Genomic DNA, 18,671 nt, shown 5'->3' with positions numbered 1-18,671 from the left:
GAGTGTAAAACAATACTAAATAAAAAGGGGCTTGTCTGACTTTGACGTTGTAACTGTATTTTGCCTTTATTATGGAATACAAAAAAAGCATTATTACTGGTCTTCAATAATAAGCAGTTAGTTTAATGCATTTATGCCAAGAAATGGAGGATTTATGCTGATATTATCTAAAATTCTAAAGTAGTGCATTTCTAAACTTTTGGTGCTTACATGAGCCTTCAGTGCAGATGTACAAATTTCATATTGCTGGAATCTTGATGCATCACACCTGGTTATGTCACAATGTTATTATTATTATTATTTTTTAATACATTGTGTATTCGTTGTGTGTATGTATGTTGACATATGGGAAGGCTCCAGCCATTACTGCTTGAGTCATATGTGCCCCTTTAGAATTAGATTGATGCATGAGACAGTTGATATGACAAATACACAATAGCAGCACATTAAACACATTTAATAGAGTCCATGAAAAAACACCCACTCACAATTAAAGGACACACAGTGAAATGATCCCACAAACTCAAAAGACTCAAGAATTCAGCAATACACACACACACACAAAAAAAAACATTTTGACTTACACACTGGTCCAGCATGCAGTTAACATGCACGGTGAGGGAAAAAAGAATGAAAGACAGAAGTAGAGAGAGAGAGAGAGAGAGAGAGAGAGAGAGAGAGAGATACAAAAGTATTGAGGACAGACGACAGAAAGAAGCAAAAAATAAAACAAAACATGGTATGATTTCAGCACTGAAAATAACAGACATTGTGATGACATACAAATGAGGATGTTCAATGAATAAAAAAATACTACAAGGCTAAAGCTCTGTCTAACAGCCAAAAATCTTTGCAATCAATGACAGATTGGCAAAGTTGTATGAACCATTTAGAAAAATGATATACCACAAACAACACTTAGAGTATAGTTCACCCAAAAAATTAAAAATATATCATCATTTTATAATCTTTGTGTCGTTTCAAACCTGTACGGTATGTATTTCTTGTCTTCAGTGGAACACAAAAGGTTATATAAGCCAGAATGTTCTCCCTTTTCCATACAAACGAAAGTTCAACATTCACTGTTGGCAAAACCTGCAATCTGAATGTACATGAATGAGCACAAGATTTAAGAGCTACAATAAGATTTAAAAAGTGAAAGAAAAAAAAGTAAGAGTGACAGCCAATTATGGTGACCCATACTCAGAATTTGTGCTCTGCGTTTAACCCATCTAAAGTGCACACACACAGCAGTGAACACACACCTGGAGCAGTGGGCAGCCATTTACGCTGCGGCACCTGTGAACAGTTGGGGGTTCACTGCCTTGCTCAAGGGCACCTCAGTCGTGGTATTGCCGCGAACCCACAACCTTAGGGTTAGGAGTCAAAATACAACTAAACTAAACACACAAATCTTATTGCTTCAGAATAATTGGAATATAATGGAGAAGTTACTGTGGACTACTTTTATGGTGCTTTTTTGGAGTTTGACATCTTCAAATTGCATAGAAAAGAAGGGTCAGGACATTCTGCAAAGTAATTCCTTTGGTCTTCTGCAGAAGAAAAAACCCCACACAGGTTTAAAACAACACAAGGGTGGGCAAATGATGACAGAATTTTTACTTTTGAATGAACTGTCCATTTATTTACTGTTAAAGGTTAAAGGACCCAGTTTAACTAATTTAGGCACACAGAACATTATTGCAGTACAGTAGGTATGTGAACTTCTTAGGAACCCCAGGTGACAACTGAAGTAATCGGACCTCTGGATGGCGAGAATGAGCTGGGTTGGGGTAAGAGCCAACTTACTCTTCCTTCCTTTTTTTCCTTCACATCATACTCATATTCTTCTTCATATTCTTCTCTCTCTGAACTGTGTTGAAACTTACCTTCTTTCACTGGAATGGCTGGCTTCTTCTGCCGCAAGCCCAGGAGTATGAAGAAGAGCACCAGTGGGATGAATATCTCAAACGCAAGAACCCACTGTAGAGATAAACATACAGAGAAACAGGTTATGAAAGCCACACTAGCCACAGAGGCTGCTGGTGGTTATATACATACTGCAAAGTTAATTCACGTTTGGTCTGAACCTCTTTGATTGAACATCTGAAGTGTCACACAGTTCAACTAGGGCTCATCAATAAAAATGGCCCACTGGAACAGGGGCAAGTTTGTTTAAACTTTTTATTAAAATATATCTGATATGTAGTGTAGTTTCCACAAAAATTGCTTTTTTGTATTTTCTAGATTTTTTTTTATTTTAATATTTCTTGAGCACCAAATCAGCATATTAGAAAGATTAATGAAGGATCATGTGACACTGAAGACTGAAGTCATTTTTGATCAAATAAAATACAGTAGTAAATATAAAAATACATTTCATTTTTTTCATAAAAGCGGTCAGTAAAATTGTTGCCTTGTTCAAGAATATAAGGAAGAAAGAAATCTCAAGGTTGAGCTCTGCCAACTGATCGAGTCCAGTGTCAGGAATTGATCTGGTAAAAACAGACTAGCCAATTGGAGAGTTTGCTTGACATGCAATATTTGCTAGTGTGTTGGCTAACACACCTGCTAGTGCTTCCAAACAGCCTGTTCCAACAATTATTAAAAGAGGTGGAGGAGAATATTGTAAACACACACACACACTCACACACTCCACAGCAGGTGGCTGCTGTTAGGCACGTTGTTTAAAGTGTGCAAAGTACAGCAGAAAAACTGCATCTTCCAACATTTACCCCTGAATTATTTCCACTACTTCCTTATTTGCTCTCTCTCTCTCTCTCTCTCTCTCTCTCTGCAGGAGGCTCATCTTTGGACAAATCTGAACTGAAGTAACTGAGAAATAAGCTTTTGGTTGAGGTGTAGACTGTGGTTAGGAACTCACAGGGTTATAGCTAAGGATGTTATTTATAGCTGAACTGAGATCAGCCTTTTACTCTTCATCCCTCTAAGAATGCTTGCGGCTGCCACTTGTGCTTGACCGAGAGAGCCTGATCTCAGATCAGTATCTAAGGGCATCCTGTCCTGACCACAATGTGACTTTCACTGCAACGTCACCACAACAACACTGACCCCACATCCCGTCTCTGTTGACAAGTGACGAGAAGGTGCAGAGGTTTTTCTCTTGCTGCTAGATATTCTCCCCATCTCTACCATTTCTGAAGGTCACAACAAACAAGAAGCTCCTTTTACATGCATCTCTCAAAACACAAAGCTGCATCTGACACAGCACACAAAGCTTTGCTTACGAGACCCTCGGTGCTGAGCACGGGAGTTGTAAACACCAGCCAAAGACTGCTTGTTTCTTTTTAGAAAGTCCTGTGGCTTATTGAAGGGGCAAAGAGAGATTGCTTCACTCACAGTCAGTTTTAAATTATAATTTGTATGTTAGAGTCTGTTCATCTATTATGAATGGAGCTATTGTGTCTGCCTATGAGCACTGCTCCTATTCTGAAGTGAAGTCAAGTGTATCTGTATAGCGCTTTTCACAATACACATTGTTTCATTGCAGCTCTACAGATCGAACTACTTTATTGTGATATATATCTATACCGTGACACATCTCATGGTACAAGATTTTGGTCATATATCACCCACTGTTCTGCTAGAAATGCATACACAATTTAAATGCGGAAGACAGAAAGGGCATGCAAACAATCAATAATTGAGTTATGACAGTAGGGCTGCTCGATTACGACAAAAATCATAATCACGATTATTTCGGTCAATATTGTAATCACGATTATTTAACACGATTATGAGGGGGCCATATGACCAAAACTTTATATGAGTGATTTATTTAAAGAAAGTGTTACATATCAAATATGTATTTTCTGTAAATAAGGTTGCTACGACATCTACGTACATTGAAGAGACCAGCGAAATTTCAAACAAACAAACAAAAAGTCCACAAAATTGTTGAAAATTATTAAACTGTCAGTAATAAAAAGCAAAGGATAAATACAATAGAATAAAAAGATACAAACTGTGCCGTAATGTTTATTTTATGCAAGTCTCAAGCAGTTTACAGCCTACTACAGAAATTAATAATCAAATGCGAAATAAAACAGCAGTCTTCACTGCAAGAATTAAACTTTTTTTGTTTCTTAAAGCTACAAAAGTCCTTCAATCAAGAGCAGTGTGTGATTATAGATTTGTATTTTGTTGTTTGATTAATAAACACACAGTCGCAGCAGGAAAATAGCCCACTGCTACTTTAAGAGCCACACAGATCCAAATTACCGTAACACACGTATTTTCATTCTCAACTCTTTAAGTTCATTTATTACATGACCAACGAAGGTATACATGAATCACTAAGCGCAGCATTTTGACACATTTTTGCGTGTATAAGTTGAGCGCACCATGAGCTAAATTATGACTTTACATGTCCGTGTTCTGTTCCCTCTCTAAGCGCATATCTCTTCCCGAGGAGCAGTGAAAGTTCCCTTTCACGCTTTTAAAAACATGAATAAATATACTTTTATAAATAAAGCATGTCCCATTATGCAAATGTCATGTAACCTGATTTTACTGATTTGCCCAGGAAATTGGGATTTTATGGAGGAACGATAATAAAAAGTAGGTAGAATGGGGCGCAATAATCGTTTTATCTCGATTTTTTTATTTTCATGATCATTGGCCAAAATCGAAATCTAAAACTTTTTTCAACAACCTTATGAAAGTGATGGATTATTGCGGTGGAGAAACCTTAAACATATTTAGTTTTGGTAATAATCTAATTTGTCTAATATAAATATGCAATAACAGTAACACTACACGACCCAGATTTTTGCACTGATTTACAGTCGTCGCATAGTGTATGATGGTCACTATAGTGTATGATGGTTTAGCTTCATAACTGCTTTTCCATGGTCAGATCAAATGGTGGTATAGCCAACGGTTTGATTTCTCACTCAGTCGGAGGATATGAAAGATGCTTGATATTTTGAGCCAATTTCAGAACACGTGTTATAGCAACATGTAGTTTCTACATAAAATAGTGAAATGTTTTGTGCTGTAGGACTCCATTTCAACATCTCCTGGAATGCTGCTCAGCCAATTAAATTTGAGGACTACCTGATGTATTGAACTGGTCAAATTTGTCGAACCCGTAAATTATAGAGGTAATTCTAACTTACTTTAGAACTATTGTATAAAACCGATATCACCATCTTCACAGACCGGTAAGATTTTTGTACGTTTTTATCAGTGTTCACCAAGGCTGCATTTATTTAATCAAAAATACATTAAGAACCATTTTCGTCAGTCTTCATCGTCATACTTATAATTATTAACCGTATGTTATTGATTTAATATATCTTACATCTAACCAAATTCCCTTTCTCTCACTAAGACAAATTCCATGTATGTGTAAGCACACTTGGCAATAAAGCTCTTTCTGAATCTCATTCATACGACCAACGTCTAGTCAGTGTCTTTCAGCTGTCCCCTCTTTATACTTTATCTGCTAAAACACACCTTCCATTCACCAAATGACTGAATTAAGTCTTTGTGCCACTGTCCACCAAGCACAGCATCCATCACCAACCAACAGGCAAATAATGCAAGCTAAAACACTTATCCTCCAATAAGAGTATGGCTCATATAAACCCTTTGTACACACCTCTTTTCTCAGGCCGTCTCTCCCCAGACAGCTCATATGAACAGAGCCTGCATAATCAGACAAAACTCACATGCACAAAACATAATTTAGAATTCATAATTAGATTCTACTAATCAGTGCATGCAAACAGGCCCCACAGTCACCCGGGTCACCCGGTCACCCGGGATCGAGACACAGAGCACTATTTGTGTTTGTGTGAGCTGTGTTTTAGAAATGGGTATGTTTCGGAATTATTATAGTGTGCATGATCAGAAAGTCTGTGTGTTTCAGTGAGAGTGTATTTATTGCTTAAAATGGCAGCAATAGCACCATTGTCCAATGAAAATGACGTTACATTTATTATTAACAATTATTGGAATAATTATTGATGCAGTATGTAATGTGCAGTGTACAGCTCCTTTGCTAAACTAGACACACCCATCCGAGTTACCAAACCACTGAATGTATTTATATAGCACCTTCTATTTGTTTGTGATTACTGGATAAGGATTAAAAAAAAAAAAAAAAACTTTTATACATTTTATGTGTGTTATTGAATGGATTTCCATTTGCATGCCAGCTACAAATCCTTGGAAATAATGGTTTTAAAAGATTACGCTTAATATACTAATTAATCCAATAAATCTCTCCTAAAATGTCCTGAGGTTTGAACGCAGTTATCCTCAAAAGATAGAATGATGTTATATCATATCGGCATGACATATCGGTACCATATCAGTTATTAGCTGATATTAGACATTTTTTTTTAACATACATACATTTACATAATACATACATGTAATACATGGGAGCGTATTTAAATGAGGCGTTTTAGCCCGGTCTGGATCAGTCTTCTCTTTTAGATTAAATAAATCCTTTGGTGGTAGACTTTGAGCTTTGTGTTCCCTGTTCTAAGTTTCCTGGTTGGCAGTAAATGTCTTTTTGGGTTCCTTGCAAAATGTAACTATATCACCCAGCTCTTTATATAAAGTGAGCTGCTCTGAAACAATGGGCATTTTGAAAAGCAATATATAAACACATTGGACATGAACGGAATTGACATGACTTTTTTTTTTTTTTTTTTTAGACAAAATCCCCATTTATTGGTAGGGCCCAGAACTGTTATAATGGGTTATCCCTAATGTTATCCATTATTGTAGGAACTCAGATAGACACTGGAAAAAAGGGAGTGATGAAAGAAGTTGTTTTCTCAAGGTCAATCCTCTTGTGATCCTGCACACGTCTCACACAGCAGTGCTTAAAGGGGGGGTGAAATGCTCGTTTTCACTCAATATCCTGTTAATCTTGAGTACCTATAGAGTAGTACTGCATCCTTCATAACTCCAAAAAGTCTTTAGTTTTATTATATTCATAAGAGAAAGATAGTCTGTACCGATTTTTCCCGGAAAAACACGAGCGCCTAGAGGCGTGACGTGTGGGCGGAGCTAAAGAATCACGAGCGCCAGTAGGATTTTGTGTTGAGCGAGTCTGCAAGCTGTGACACAGATCCAGAGGCTGAAATTTAACAAGAGCAGCATCAGCAAAGGCTTCTCTATGTGGTATGTACTGAAACTGTATATATTTGCTTAGCGGTTTTGGAAAATGACTAAGTTCCACTTTGTCGTCTTTTTTTTTTTTTAAGCTGTACATGTGGAAAGTGCAGTTTGATAACAACATCGCATGTTGTTTACTTGATGTGCTTACGCGCTGATAGCTAAGTTAACAACACAGAGATATTTGAAGCAGTTTTACTCGTGCAGTTTGATGACAACATCGCATGTTGTTTACTTGATGTGCTTACACGCCGATAGCTAAGTTAACAACAGAGAGATATTTGAAGCAGTTTTACTCACCGCCTGCGGTTCCAACACACGATCGTGACCCTTTTTCGTTGGGATTGCATTATCCTTAAGAAATAAACGATGTGCAAATCCAGCATCAACCTGGGCCTTGTTTGTAAAACAAGCATCTTCGAAATGCAGGGGAACAAACACAAACACTTGCACAACTCCGTTGATGCTCTGTAAAAATAAACTCCATCCACTGGTCCCTTAATGCTGTTTCTCCTTTGGTAATCTGTGCAGGGTTGTCTTGCCCTGGCAACCAAAAACACTCCTTTTGTGACATTTCCCGACACTCTCGCTCTGATCAGTGATTGTCTGTGCACAGCCTCTCAGTGCTCTGCTATACGGGAGCGCGCGCTCTTCCGGCAGACGTGCCCTCAGGACCCATATAAGGAAATTCCGCTCCATCTAACGTCACACAGAGCCATACTCGAAAAAAACTTTCCGAAACTTGTGACAAACCGGAAGGAGTATTTTTGGAACAGAAATACTCCTTCAAACGTACAACTTAATTTTTGAAACTTTGTCCATGTTTAGCATGGGAATCCAACTCTTTAACAGTGTAAAAAACTCAGTTTGCAAGAAATAGCATTTCACCCCCCCTTTAAGGTATCACTCTCAGGGTGTATTCGCACCAGTCTTGTTTGGTTCGATTGAAACAAACTAGGTTTTGTTTTCCCCTTTGGTGCGGATCGTTTTGGCAGGTGTGAATACAGCAAAAAAAATCATGTTGAGTTGGTGTTTTTCTTTATATCTAATTTGTCTTCTGTGCAATGCCATTGTCAGTACGCCATGGTATGCTAACACATAAGAGCATCCTCTCTCCACCAAAACAGTTTTGCTAATCTTCGTAAAATCCTTGTTCCATCTTATGGATAAAATTGTCTCGTCTGATATTCGTAAGTGTCTTCATATTGCATTTGTAGCTGATAACAAAAATCTGTAAAATGATAACAATCGCACTACGAAAAATCTCCATGATTAGCCTGTTCTCGAACTTCCTGCTTTTCCATGCTTGAGAATTTCTGTCCAATTAATGGATGACCTTAGCGCACATGTGGTTTTGTTTACAATTTCTGGCTCTGTGAAAGTGAACTGCACCAAACAAACAAAAGAAATCAACATTGTTTTTGGTACGGACCAAAAAGTGAACTAGCAGACTATCCTAGTGTGAATACACCCTCAAAAGCCTCTGTTCTTCATCTACTATGACGTTAGGCTCGATTCAGAGATCCTGTTTCTTTTACTCACAAAGGCAGGACAGCGCTTCACCTTATTGAGTATGAAGAGTGTCTGCTTCACTTACGAATTTGTGACAGCTAATTTTGACAGACCTGCTTAGAATTGATAAACAAAGCTAGAAATTATTTGCTCAGAAAAATGGAAATAAAATGTAAAGATGACACATAAAATATATACAGATGTAACTGCTCAGAAAAGTGGAAATGTACAAATACTGTAAAACTGTATATGTTAAAATGCACTGGGCCTGTGTCTGGAGGCCAGTTACGTAGATGGCAGCATTACAGAAAACGGCTCACCTAATTTAAAGGTTAATTAACCTCTGTGTTCTTTCAGTTGATAATTCATCTCAGTGTAATGACTGAGCAGAGAGTCGTTACAGATGAACCCATGGCTATAAAAAGCTTCTGAATACAGGAGTCAGAAAAGAGGTGGAATGAGACAAGACATCTACATGCATGTGTTAAAATTGTAGGTAGACTTCCCTCTCTGTGGGATCACAGTGCATGTGAAATAAACAGAGTGGGAGTCAACAGGATTTAAACAGAAGGCTGGAGATTGTGAGCGAGAGAGAGAGAGAGAGAGAGAGAGAGAGGAGGAAGGGTTAAGAACAGGTCATTGGTAGGTGGTGTATTTTAAATTTGTTAACTAGCTTTACAACAGCTTCCCGTCACCCAGCACACCCATAAAACAAGATAATACACAATGCAAATAACTGTTTAATGAACATCCAAGAAGGGCAATAAAGAACATATAGAAATATTTCTAAACAAAGTGAATGATGCACTATTAAATAAAATTCACAGTAAACAACATTAAATACAAAAACATGCCTGCAGTTTTTATTGCATAAATGGGAGGCGGCGATGTGGAAACTAATTAAAAAGGGACATGATAATAGATGCAATAAACAGCACCTGAACACATTTAGTGTTAATTTAGTCAAATCTGCCATTATGGTTTCTACATTGTTGAAATAACAATAATAAAGAAACATTTTAATGACCAAAAACATGGGTAAAAACTACTCTAACCACAATACTGAAGTGGGTCCAGTCAGAGAATTTGCCACTATCATAACATCAGCGACATATCCCGCTACCATTAATTACTATTGGGAACCTCGACAAAGGTCTGTTCTCCTTAAAATAATTTGAATATCTTTAACAAACATTATCATGATATTTTGTCTGAGCTTACAGCTCAATTAATCTTCTTTTTAATAAACTTTGCACTTTTAAACTGAATCGACACTGAACTGATGTAAGGCAAGGCAAGTTTATTTCTATAGCACATTTCGTACACAATGGTATTGTGTGGTTCAAAGTGCATTACATAAAAGAAAGTAAAATAATCATGAAGAAAAATGATTTTAAAACTTTTAAAATGATTAAAACATTTACTTAAAATGAATTTAAAAACAGTGAAAATATAGTGCAATCAGTTCGGACATGTCACAAGTGCTCATTCAATAAATGCACAGCTAAACAGATGGGTTAAATATATATGTAATATATATGTATATGTAAGCTAAATATAGACACTATAATCATCTGTAGAGCTGCTTTATAGTTGAACTCTATTCACTTCATAACCAACCTCTGAGATTTGTTTCATAATTGAAGAACTTTCAACATTAATACTGTTATTTTCTTTCTTTTATAACTGTGAAGCTGCTTTGAAACCATATGTATTGTATAATGTGCTATATAAATTTAACTTGACTTGACTTTAAGTCACACATTTTTTCACAGTATGAGGGAAAATGGACACAGACAACAAGAAACAGTGAAAAAGAGAATACAAAATGAGGCAGCCATTCATGAAATTCCAGTGGGCATTCAGTCTTTTGTACTATGACAGGTGTAAGGTTGAGAAAGGGCATATTTTCTAGAAAGGGGAAAATGGAACCAAACTGTGCCACTTCCTTTTAAGGAGAGACGATAAGGGGTGAAGGACAGCATGTCAATCCTATCATGAATTATGCACAGCCGAGAGAAGATGAATAGATATGTAACTCTTACCACAACTCAAGGCCCAGAGCCCGCATATGACATAGCAGCTGTAATCTATAGCAGACCTGACTGTGAATCAACCTCCTAACCTAAATACACTCCTCTACTGGAACAACTCCACACTTTCTCTGCTTCCTTTGTTTATAGCATTTAAGTCAACTATGTAACTAACTATTCATTTAACTATGAAAAAGAATGGGAGAGAGAGTCTTGACCAATTGTCAATTTTTGTTGATAGCGATAATTAGACAACATTTTGCTGAGGGTGTTATTGAGCTGGTACCTTGGCAAGTTTAGGATGGCTGTAATCTTTTGATATTCTTCATCTTAGGGATGCCCCAATATGAAAATTTTGGCCGATAATGATAATTCTTTAAATTTGAAAGCCGATAACCGATATATTGGCCGATAAATCTAAATCTTAATTTTTACATAATTTTTGAGAGCCTGATTACCAAAAAAGTCTCACTATTAAAAGGCATTAAACACTTAATCATAAATCAAACATAAAGCAGCCTTACAAATAAATAAAATAATGCTTAATCGAAGCAAGTTACTGGACAACATTACTTACGTGTAAAAAAATAAATAAATAAGGCGATAAGACGATGGAGTGTGTTGAAAGAGGACATGAAGTGTCTCTGCAGGAAATAATGCATTATTTATCGGCTCTAAGATATCGGGCAAATTCTTTTATCGGTAATGATAACAGAAAAATTTAAATGTATTGGCTGATATCCATATGGTGGCCAATATATTGTGCATCCCTACTTCATTTTCTGAGGTGACATAAAATCATATGAAAAACTAAGGCGAAATACATTGTATTTAGCATTTATAGACGAAATCAGATAAAAGCTTATGTTAAAGTTTGTATAAAGAGGTTCCAGTCAGTTCCTGTTCGTTTTATTGTTAGTCAAATAAGACAGATTACTGAAACACTCACCATTTGTCGTTAATACTCTTGATGCCCGTCCCATTCTTTAAATATTTATGGTGACTGGATTAGGACTGGTGAAATGGGGAAGGTTGCTATACCTGAATACTTTATTTGAATGATTTAAGATTGTCTCCTAGGTGTTTTGACTCCGATTTCTAGGCTCTGCCCCTAAATGTATACAAACTACAATGTAGCACAAGGTTGTCTTCAATGTAGCAGGGTTGTCTTCAATGAGCCAAAAAAAGCTCACATTACACCTCTCCTCATCAGGTTACACTGGCTACAAGTAGCCGATCGCATCAAATTCAAGGTACCGATGATTGCCTACAAGACGACCACTGGCACGGCACCAACATACATAAACTCTGTGGTTAAATCTTATGTGTCCTCCAGAAGTTTGCGCTCTGCAAGTGAACGACGCCTTGTGGTGCCATCACAAAGAAGTTCAAAATCACTCTCACGGACCTTTTCCTGGACTGTACCCAGCTGGTGGAATGACCTCCCAATCTCAATTTGTTTAAGACTTGTCATGGCACTTGTATACTGTTGTTGTTCTCTTGTTGACCTGACTGATTCTATTGTTCTCATTTGTAAGTCGCTTTGGATAAAAGCGTCTGATAAATGATTAAATGTAAATGTAATGTAACGCAGTGCGTATGCAGTCCATGTGCAATATGTATGCGGTGCAGAAGCAGCACAGACTCATTATGCTTTCACATAGGACACGTTTGCAGTGGCTGTTGCTGAAAATGCTTTTTCAGCATTGTGATCCTCTTTTATCACAATACAGTAACAATGTTTCATAAACTCAAAAAATAGCTATAAACAATGTAGCCTATTATTCATGCATTTGACTTCTAGGCTTGTATAAGTTGCACAAGCAGGTGCCAACACATTTAAACACAGCATACAGCCTACTTTTCTTACGTTAAAAGTAGGCTATCAGAAACATTTTAAATTAAAACTCACCACTGACAGAAACAGTCGACCCTTGTGCCTTTTTTATTTTGCATTTAAATCTTTATTAGAAGCAATCCCGCAGCTCTTAAAAAACTTTAAGTTTGCTTTTCTATTACCACATGTGCATCTATTATGTTGCCTTATCTAAAGGTGCACTTTTCCTGGTTTTAAACCTAGTCAAGAAGCCACGTGTTAACTATGAAACAGTAAACTTTAATTATATACATTTATTGTGAAATTACTACATTTCGTTGTCAATCAATGTTAATTTTTTTTTTTTATCCAAGCAACTCTCAGTCCTTTTCTTTCTCCAATTCAAGGCCTTATTTCTGTGTAAAACAAAAGTCTGTCCTAGTCTCTCCCACACGGCATTCTTGAGATTGCAGACCATTTTGGTCTATTGTTGTCCTTAAGCACATTCCTTCCCTTTCTCCATCATTCAACACCACCGACGGAGGTAATCCCTCTATCAGGCAGAGCTTGAGATCGTCTCTTCTAGAATAGGAGTCTCTTGGAGGACAGAAGAGTTTCAAAAACTCCTTTAACTTTGGTTATTAGTTTTTATTCTAATGGCTCTACGGCCCACAGAGCATAGGCTAGTCTGCACTGAGTGCAATCATACATCTGTCCTCACAGGATTCAGTCACAATGAGAACAGGATTTTGGACGTAGGAGCAACTCAACAAATCTTATTTCCATTTTGAAACAAATAAAGGTGAAAGGCAAAAGTAAAGAAAGATTCTTAATACTTTTGTTGAAACTTAGTTTTAATCTATTTAGTTTCTGTATTGATCCATGTACATTTCGTACATACTAAACCCTCAATAAAATGACCTAGTATCTACTCACAAAAATGAACAATGTCCAAGGTATCTCTGTAAGCTGTCGACAGCAGAAGACAGATCTAACTATAATTTTTTTTGCCTATGGGAAGTCAACTGCATTGTTCTGGTTTGTGTCTATAACATCTGTGCTGTTGACACATTAGTCCCTCAAGGCTGTTTCCGACTCTGCAAGTGCATGAAGGAGACAGCAATGAAAACAGCAGCTGTCATAGGCGCAAATTAATCCTCATGCCACAGAAAGGTAATCCTAATTAGAGTAGCATCATTTATTTTAATGGTGTACTTAACACACTATTCTATGATGTTTTTTTAAATTTTATAAATAGTGCAGGTAGTTTGTTCACACTGAAAATCCCAAAAGAAAAAGTGCACTTTAAATACTTGGATGATGCACTTAAATAACAGGAAAAAAACAACAACAAAGTTTGGAATGTTGGACACTTCATGGACATAACTGTCGCAGTTATAATTAAGTACCGAAGGGGGAGGGGCTACCAGACTCAGATTAAGCGTTAATTCATAAAATAAACCTATAATTCATAAACTAAATGGTTGAATGCATAGTGAACACGTACATAATGTATGAGTGCATAGTATAATGTGTCATTTGGGTCACAGCTTTACAGTCTCAATTCCGCTAATATTGATAAATGATTTTGATGACATCACCTTGCGCTTCAGCTTCCCGCCAAACATTCTGCCCAATCAAATGCTCTCTAGATTCTAAATTGTCCCGCCCCCTACACTATAAATAGACATTGAAGCTGTGATTGAAATGATTTATGACACTGAAGACTGCAGTAATGACTGAAAATTCCATTTTGCCATCACTGGAGTACATTACATTGTAAAATATATAAAAATAGATAAGTGTTCTTTAAATTGTAATAATATTTCAAAATAGTACTATTTGTATTATATTTATGATGAAATAATTGCAGGCTGTGTGTCCTTGTGTGGTTACCATTGTCCTCCCATTACACCTGCACCAACATGACTCTCCTGAGAAAATGTATCATCTTACAACCAGGATACTGACTGTGAATGAAGATGACAGGATCGGTTACAAACCCTTGAAAGTAGACTGTCCTCCATATAACATTTCTCTCTTTTCTGACTTGGTAATCTCCCTCCTTCAAATGTTCTCTTCTTCACTAATTCCCTTCAGCATGTTCACTTTGTATCTGACTTAATTAAAGGGAAACTGCAGTCTTCTTTTCCACTGTTCTCTCTAATTCTAATTGCTAGGCTGTGAAAGGAGAACATCTTGGCACATAAACATGCTCTGCAGAGAAAAGCACAGAAACAAAATGGATACTTAAGTAGCCAGAAGAATATCATGATTCATTAGCTCATTTTTGATGTGTGATGTCTGGGAAGACTGTAGTACTCTATGTTTTATCACGGTCATTATTAAATACACAAATTAAAATTAAAATACACATAAATGATGAACCTAGTTAATAGAAGTATATCTAAATTCAAAATCAATAAAAATAATATTTCTTTATTTAATATTTGATGAAACATTGCGCAAATAAATAGAAATAAACTAAAATTTCTAACATTAAACACTAACCCATTTTAATGCACATTAAAGAAATATCAACAAAAAGTCTCCCTGCTGTCTATCAACAGTGGAAGATTTATGGAAGAACAATGCTCTTCCATAAATCAAAGCATTTGAGAAATATTCATTTGATTGGTCAAGACTGTGAAGCACAATTCTGCTGCCTTTAATATTTAATATTTAATAATTTCTTATTGTCTCTGAGGTATTTGCATGACAAAATCACAAACTTTAGGTTTTTATAAGAGATTAATATTTCATGTTTATCAAAGCACTAAATATGTCTTGATTTGCTTTACATGAGGACAAAATTAGCTCAGGCTGAGAGCAACTGCACCTCATTTCAATAAGAATACACTCTTTTTCCTTAAGAGGAGGGTAAGAAGGAGAGAGACAGAATATGAGAGCAGGAAGAAGAAAGGAAGAAAAGAGTTGAAAAAGCAGTTGAGCTGTGGGAAAAGAGAAACTGAGAGCAAGTGTTCTTGAGAGTGAGAGGACAGTCACAGAGCTCACACTCTCCCCATGGCTTTTCAGTAAAAAAAAAAAAAATATGCATGCAAATTACAGCAACAGTTACCGTACGGTGTTCAGCAGTGCACTGTTAGCAATTGATGTAATTTTTACAATAAATTTTACAACAACGCACTGTATTCATGTTTTTGTTGTAAATGCAAGTGCATTATGGGAAATTAACGGACAGTCCTGTAAAATTATTGTAACTACACTGTAGAAGCATTTTTTTACAGCAACCGCATAGCATTGTGGGATCGCTGCTGTTTGAATTTTGAAATTACGCGGCCAACGGACGGTACTTTTTGGAAGAAAGAACATGTCTCAGGTATGTAACATAAAATTTGTTTTATAAGTCTTTATATATTAATACTGGTGATCTGAGTGAGTGCTGATTGTTTCATTTGGTATAATTCAGTGGAATAGGGTGAAGTTAGTTAAAATCGCGTCTTCATACTCGATCCAGATTTACATCGCAAGAACTTTACCCAGAAACTATGGACTTTGAGCTGGAACTCGGTGTGCTTCCACCGCAGCTACCATGATCTAAATAAAGTTCTGGGTAAAAAAAATGCCCCTCAGAAAGTCCCTGCTCGCGAGGTACTTGTTCAAAGGTAACGTTACTGAACTTTCGGGAGTGGCAATGCAGCATTGTAGTTTCAACCACCATTTCTTTTGATAATTTTTAAAATATTACTGACATCGTGTCATGAAAGGTATAACGTTAGTGTTTTAACTATTTCAGGCGAGAATGTAGTTGTTTAAAACTCAAATATGCGGTTTATTTATAAAGACTGCGTCTATTAAAAAATGTGTTTCGCTGATGTCGGAGACGGTCAACTCCACGCGATCAGCGGGAGCTCAGGGATCATTAATCCGTCGGGAGCACTCTCAACTCGGGTAGACATCTGACATTTGCCGCTGGCTGTGATGTCTCTTTAGTGGTAAAGCATAAAATATAATTCGTTTTGGGTGAACCGAACAGGTAATCTTTGGTCTTTATTCAGTTAATCTTTTAATATGTTAAAATGAAAATAGGAGACAATAGGCTACTGTTTGGTATAATATTTTGTTTTATATAATGAAGGCCTAACGTTACACATTTCCCTGAACTTTATTTCTGCGGCTATTAATATGTTTAACGAATGAAAATGAGAACGAAAGGAGGCAGTGGTGTTTGATATCATATTTCGTCTTATTGAACTGTACCACGGTCATGAACGGTCAAGGCAGAAGGAAAAGACTGAGCGGGAACAGCTGTAGACCGTCCGCAGGATCAGCTGCACACTGGCTGCTAGATGGAACATATGTTTGCTTGCTTTAAGCCCTGTTAATAATTGTCATATGGTTATATGTCAAAGAAGAAAGGAAAGGCTGTAATTCAACATAATCCTATTGCATCCTTAAAATGCCTAGTCTAAATTAGGAAAAACCATACCATAACTTATTCTCCCACCTGATAAAATTGGTACTTTTGCCCATCCTGCCAATACTGCCACTCATGCGTGTGTAGTGAAGGGTTCTAGTGCTCTTTTAGTTATCATATTGTGTATGCATTTCAGGAGAGGCACTAAGTGCAGACAAATGGATGATGTCTTTGGAAGGGACAACTGTGATGGGGCCCCACAACAACCTTCTGAATGGAGTGCAGCGACCTTCACTGTCTACATGTTTAACTAACAGTATCCTAAAGAGGCCTCAAACACTAAAGGTATGTTTAAACTGTTTGCACACTTATAAAGAAAATAGACTCTACGATATACTCTATGCACTGATGTCAAAAGACAGGTTTCCATCCAATTCCTTTGCACCTTTTAAGCGCATTCGTAGAAATTTGGCAAAGAAACCCTATAACTGGAGAGCATTTCCATCAGCTCTGTTATGTAAATTAGAAATGGACAGGAGAGTAGTCATGAAACGCTGTGGGATCAAAACTTAAGGGGCAACTTAAAACAGCCGATAGAGTTGCAACAAATGTGCATTTATGTTGCATTTATTAGCAAGTCAACCCACATAAAAAGTTTTATTCACATTAGAATATTTTGTGAATTTGAACCGTTTCCATTCAGGATTTTTTTGTTTGTTTTCAAAATGTTAAAATGTGCATTAAAAAGCTGGATGGAGACAAAGCTATTGCTATTAAGTGTCTAACATAGAGTTGGTATTGCCCTGCAAGACATTTATGTAAACACAGAGAAGTCTGACAGACAGCAGTTTAACATTACAATTTTCATTAAGTCAATTTTGGGGGTTAAAGTCATTAGATGTGATTTTACTTTTTCCTTTCTCTTTGGAGTGTTACAAGCTCTTGATGAATGAAGAAGATCTGTATAGGGTGGCCATATGCGCCGTTCATACGGGACACGTCCCCGCCAGGATTTTAATATTGCCTAAAACATCCAGGTCGATCGAGAGCTAAAGAGAGCAGAACAGACAGCTCCTTAAGCTTTTGAAATTGCTCTCATGTGTTTGTTCGTTCGTTTAAATTGAAGCGTCACTCTTAAACGCTGTTTCTTTAAAAAGGGAAACTACTTTGTTTGGCCTTCCAAAAGAGAACACGACTAGAAATCATGTTTATATCACATTTATAATGGGTTTGACATTATAATGAAATAAACATTATAATTAAATGTTTGTCTCGTTGCTTCGGCCGGACAGGGCACAGTATGTTAAGTGGCATAACATTTCAGTCACATGATAGATAGATTGGATAGCTGGTCAATCAGAGCACACTTTGCTTTTCAGAACGATGAACTTTGTAAAAATCAACACATTTCAGAAGGCGAGGAGAGGAGTACCTGTAGAGGAGAAACAATAATGTGTTTTTTTAACCTTAAACCGCTTAAACATTTCATTACACCAAATACACAAAATAATGTTCTTTTTAGCAACGTCATATGACCCATTTTGCAGACACTTTTGTCCAAAGCGACATTCAATTTACAGTGCATACAGTGACATTATATATTTAAGAAAAACAATGTAAAAGCCAATGTAATTCTAAATGTTATGTTGTTAAATGTGTTGATGTTAAATAAATACATCAACGTCATTTTTTTTCTACAAGCAAGTTTACTTTTTATGTTTTTTTTTTTTTACACAGTATTTATCATTACCTGATATGAAAACTTGTTTTTACT

The 18,671-nt window shown here is 36.6% G+C and overlaps 1 protein-coding gene across 6 annotated transcripts in view; it reads right to left on the bottom strand.

Moving 5' to 3' along the window:
- LOC113091322 (ATP-binding cassette sub-family A member 2-like) overlaps positions 1–18,671 on the bottom strand; it is a 58,101-nt gene that overhangs the window by 30,528 nt on the left and 8,902 nt on the right. For 4 of the 6 annotated variants that reach the window (XM_026256762.1, XM_026256765.1, XM_026256766.1 and 1 more), the window contains exons 2-3: positions 1,890–1,983; positions 585–587 (exon numbers count right to left, since the gene is read on the bottom strand). In XM_026256762.1, coding sequence (XP_026112547.1) covers positions 585–587; positions 1,890–1,983 — 97 coding nt within the window. The remainder of the gene's footprint in view (positions 1–584; positions 588–1,889; positions 1,984–18,671) is intronic. The other 2 variants (XM_026256764.1, XM_026256767.1) reach the window with 1 other exon arrangement.

Source organism: Carassius auratus, unplaced genomic scaffold (assembly GCF_003368295.1).
Source record: "Carassius auratus strain Wakin unplaced genomic scaffold, ASM336829v1 scaf_tig00214183_4049273_7079891, whole genome shotgun sequence".
Classification (NCBI taxonomy): domain Eukaryota; kingdom Metazoa; phylum Chordata; class Actinopteri; order Cypriniformes; family Cyprinidae; genus Carassius; species Carassius auratus.
This window is presented reverse-complemented; position numbering and strand designations above follow the sequence as displayed.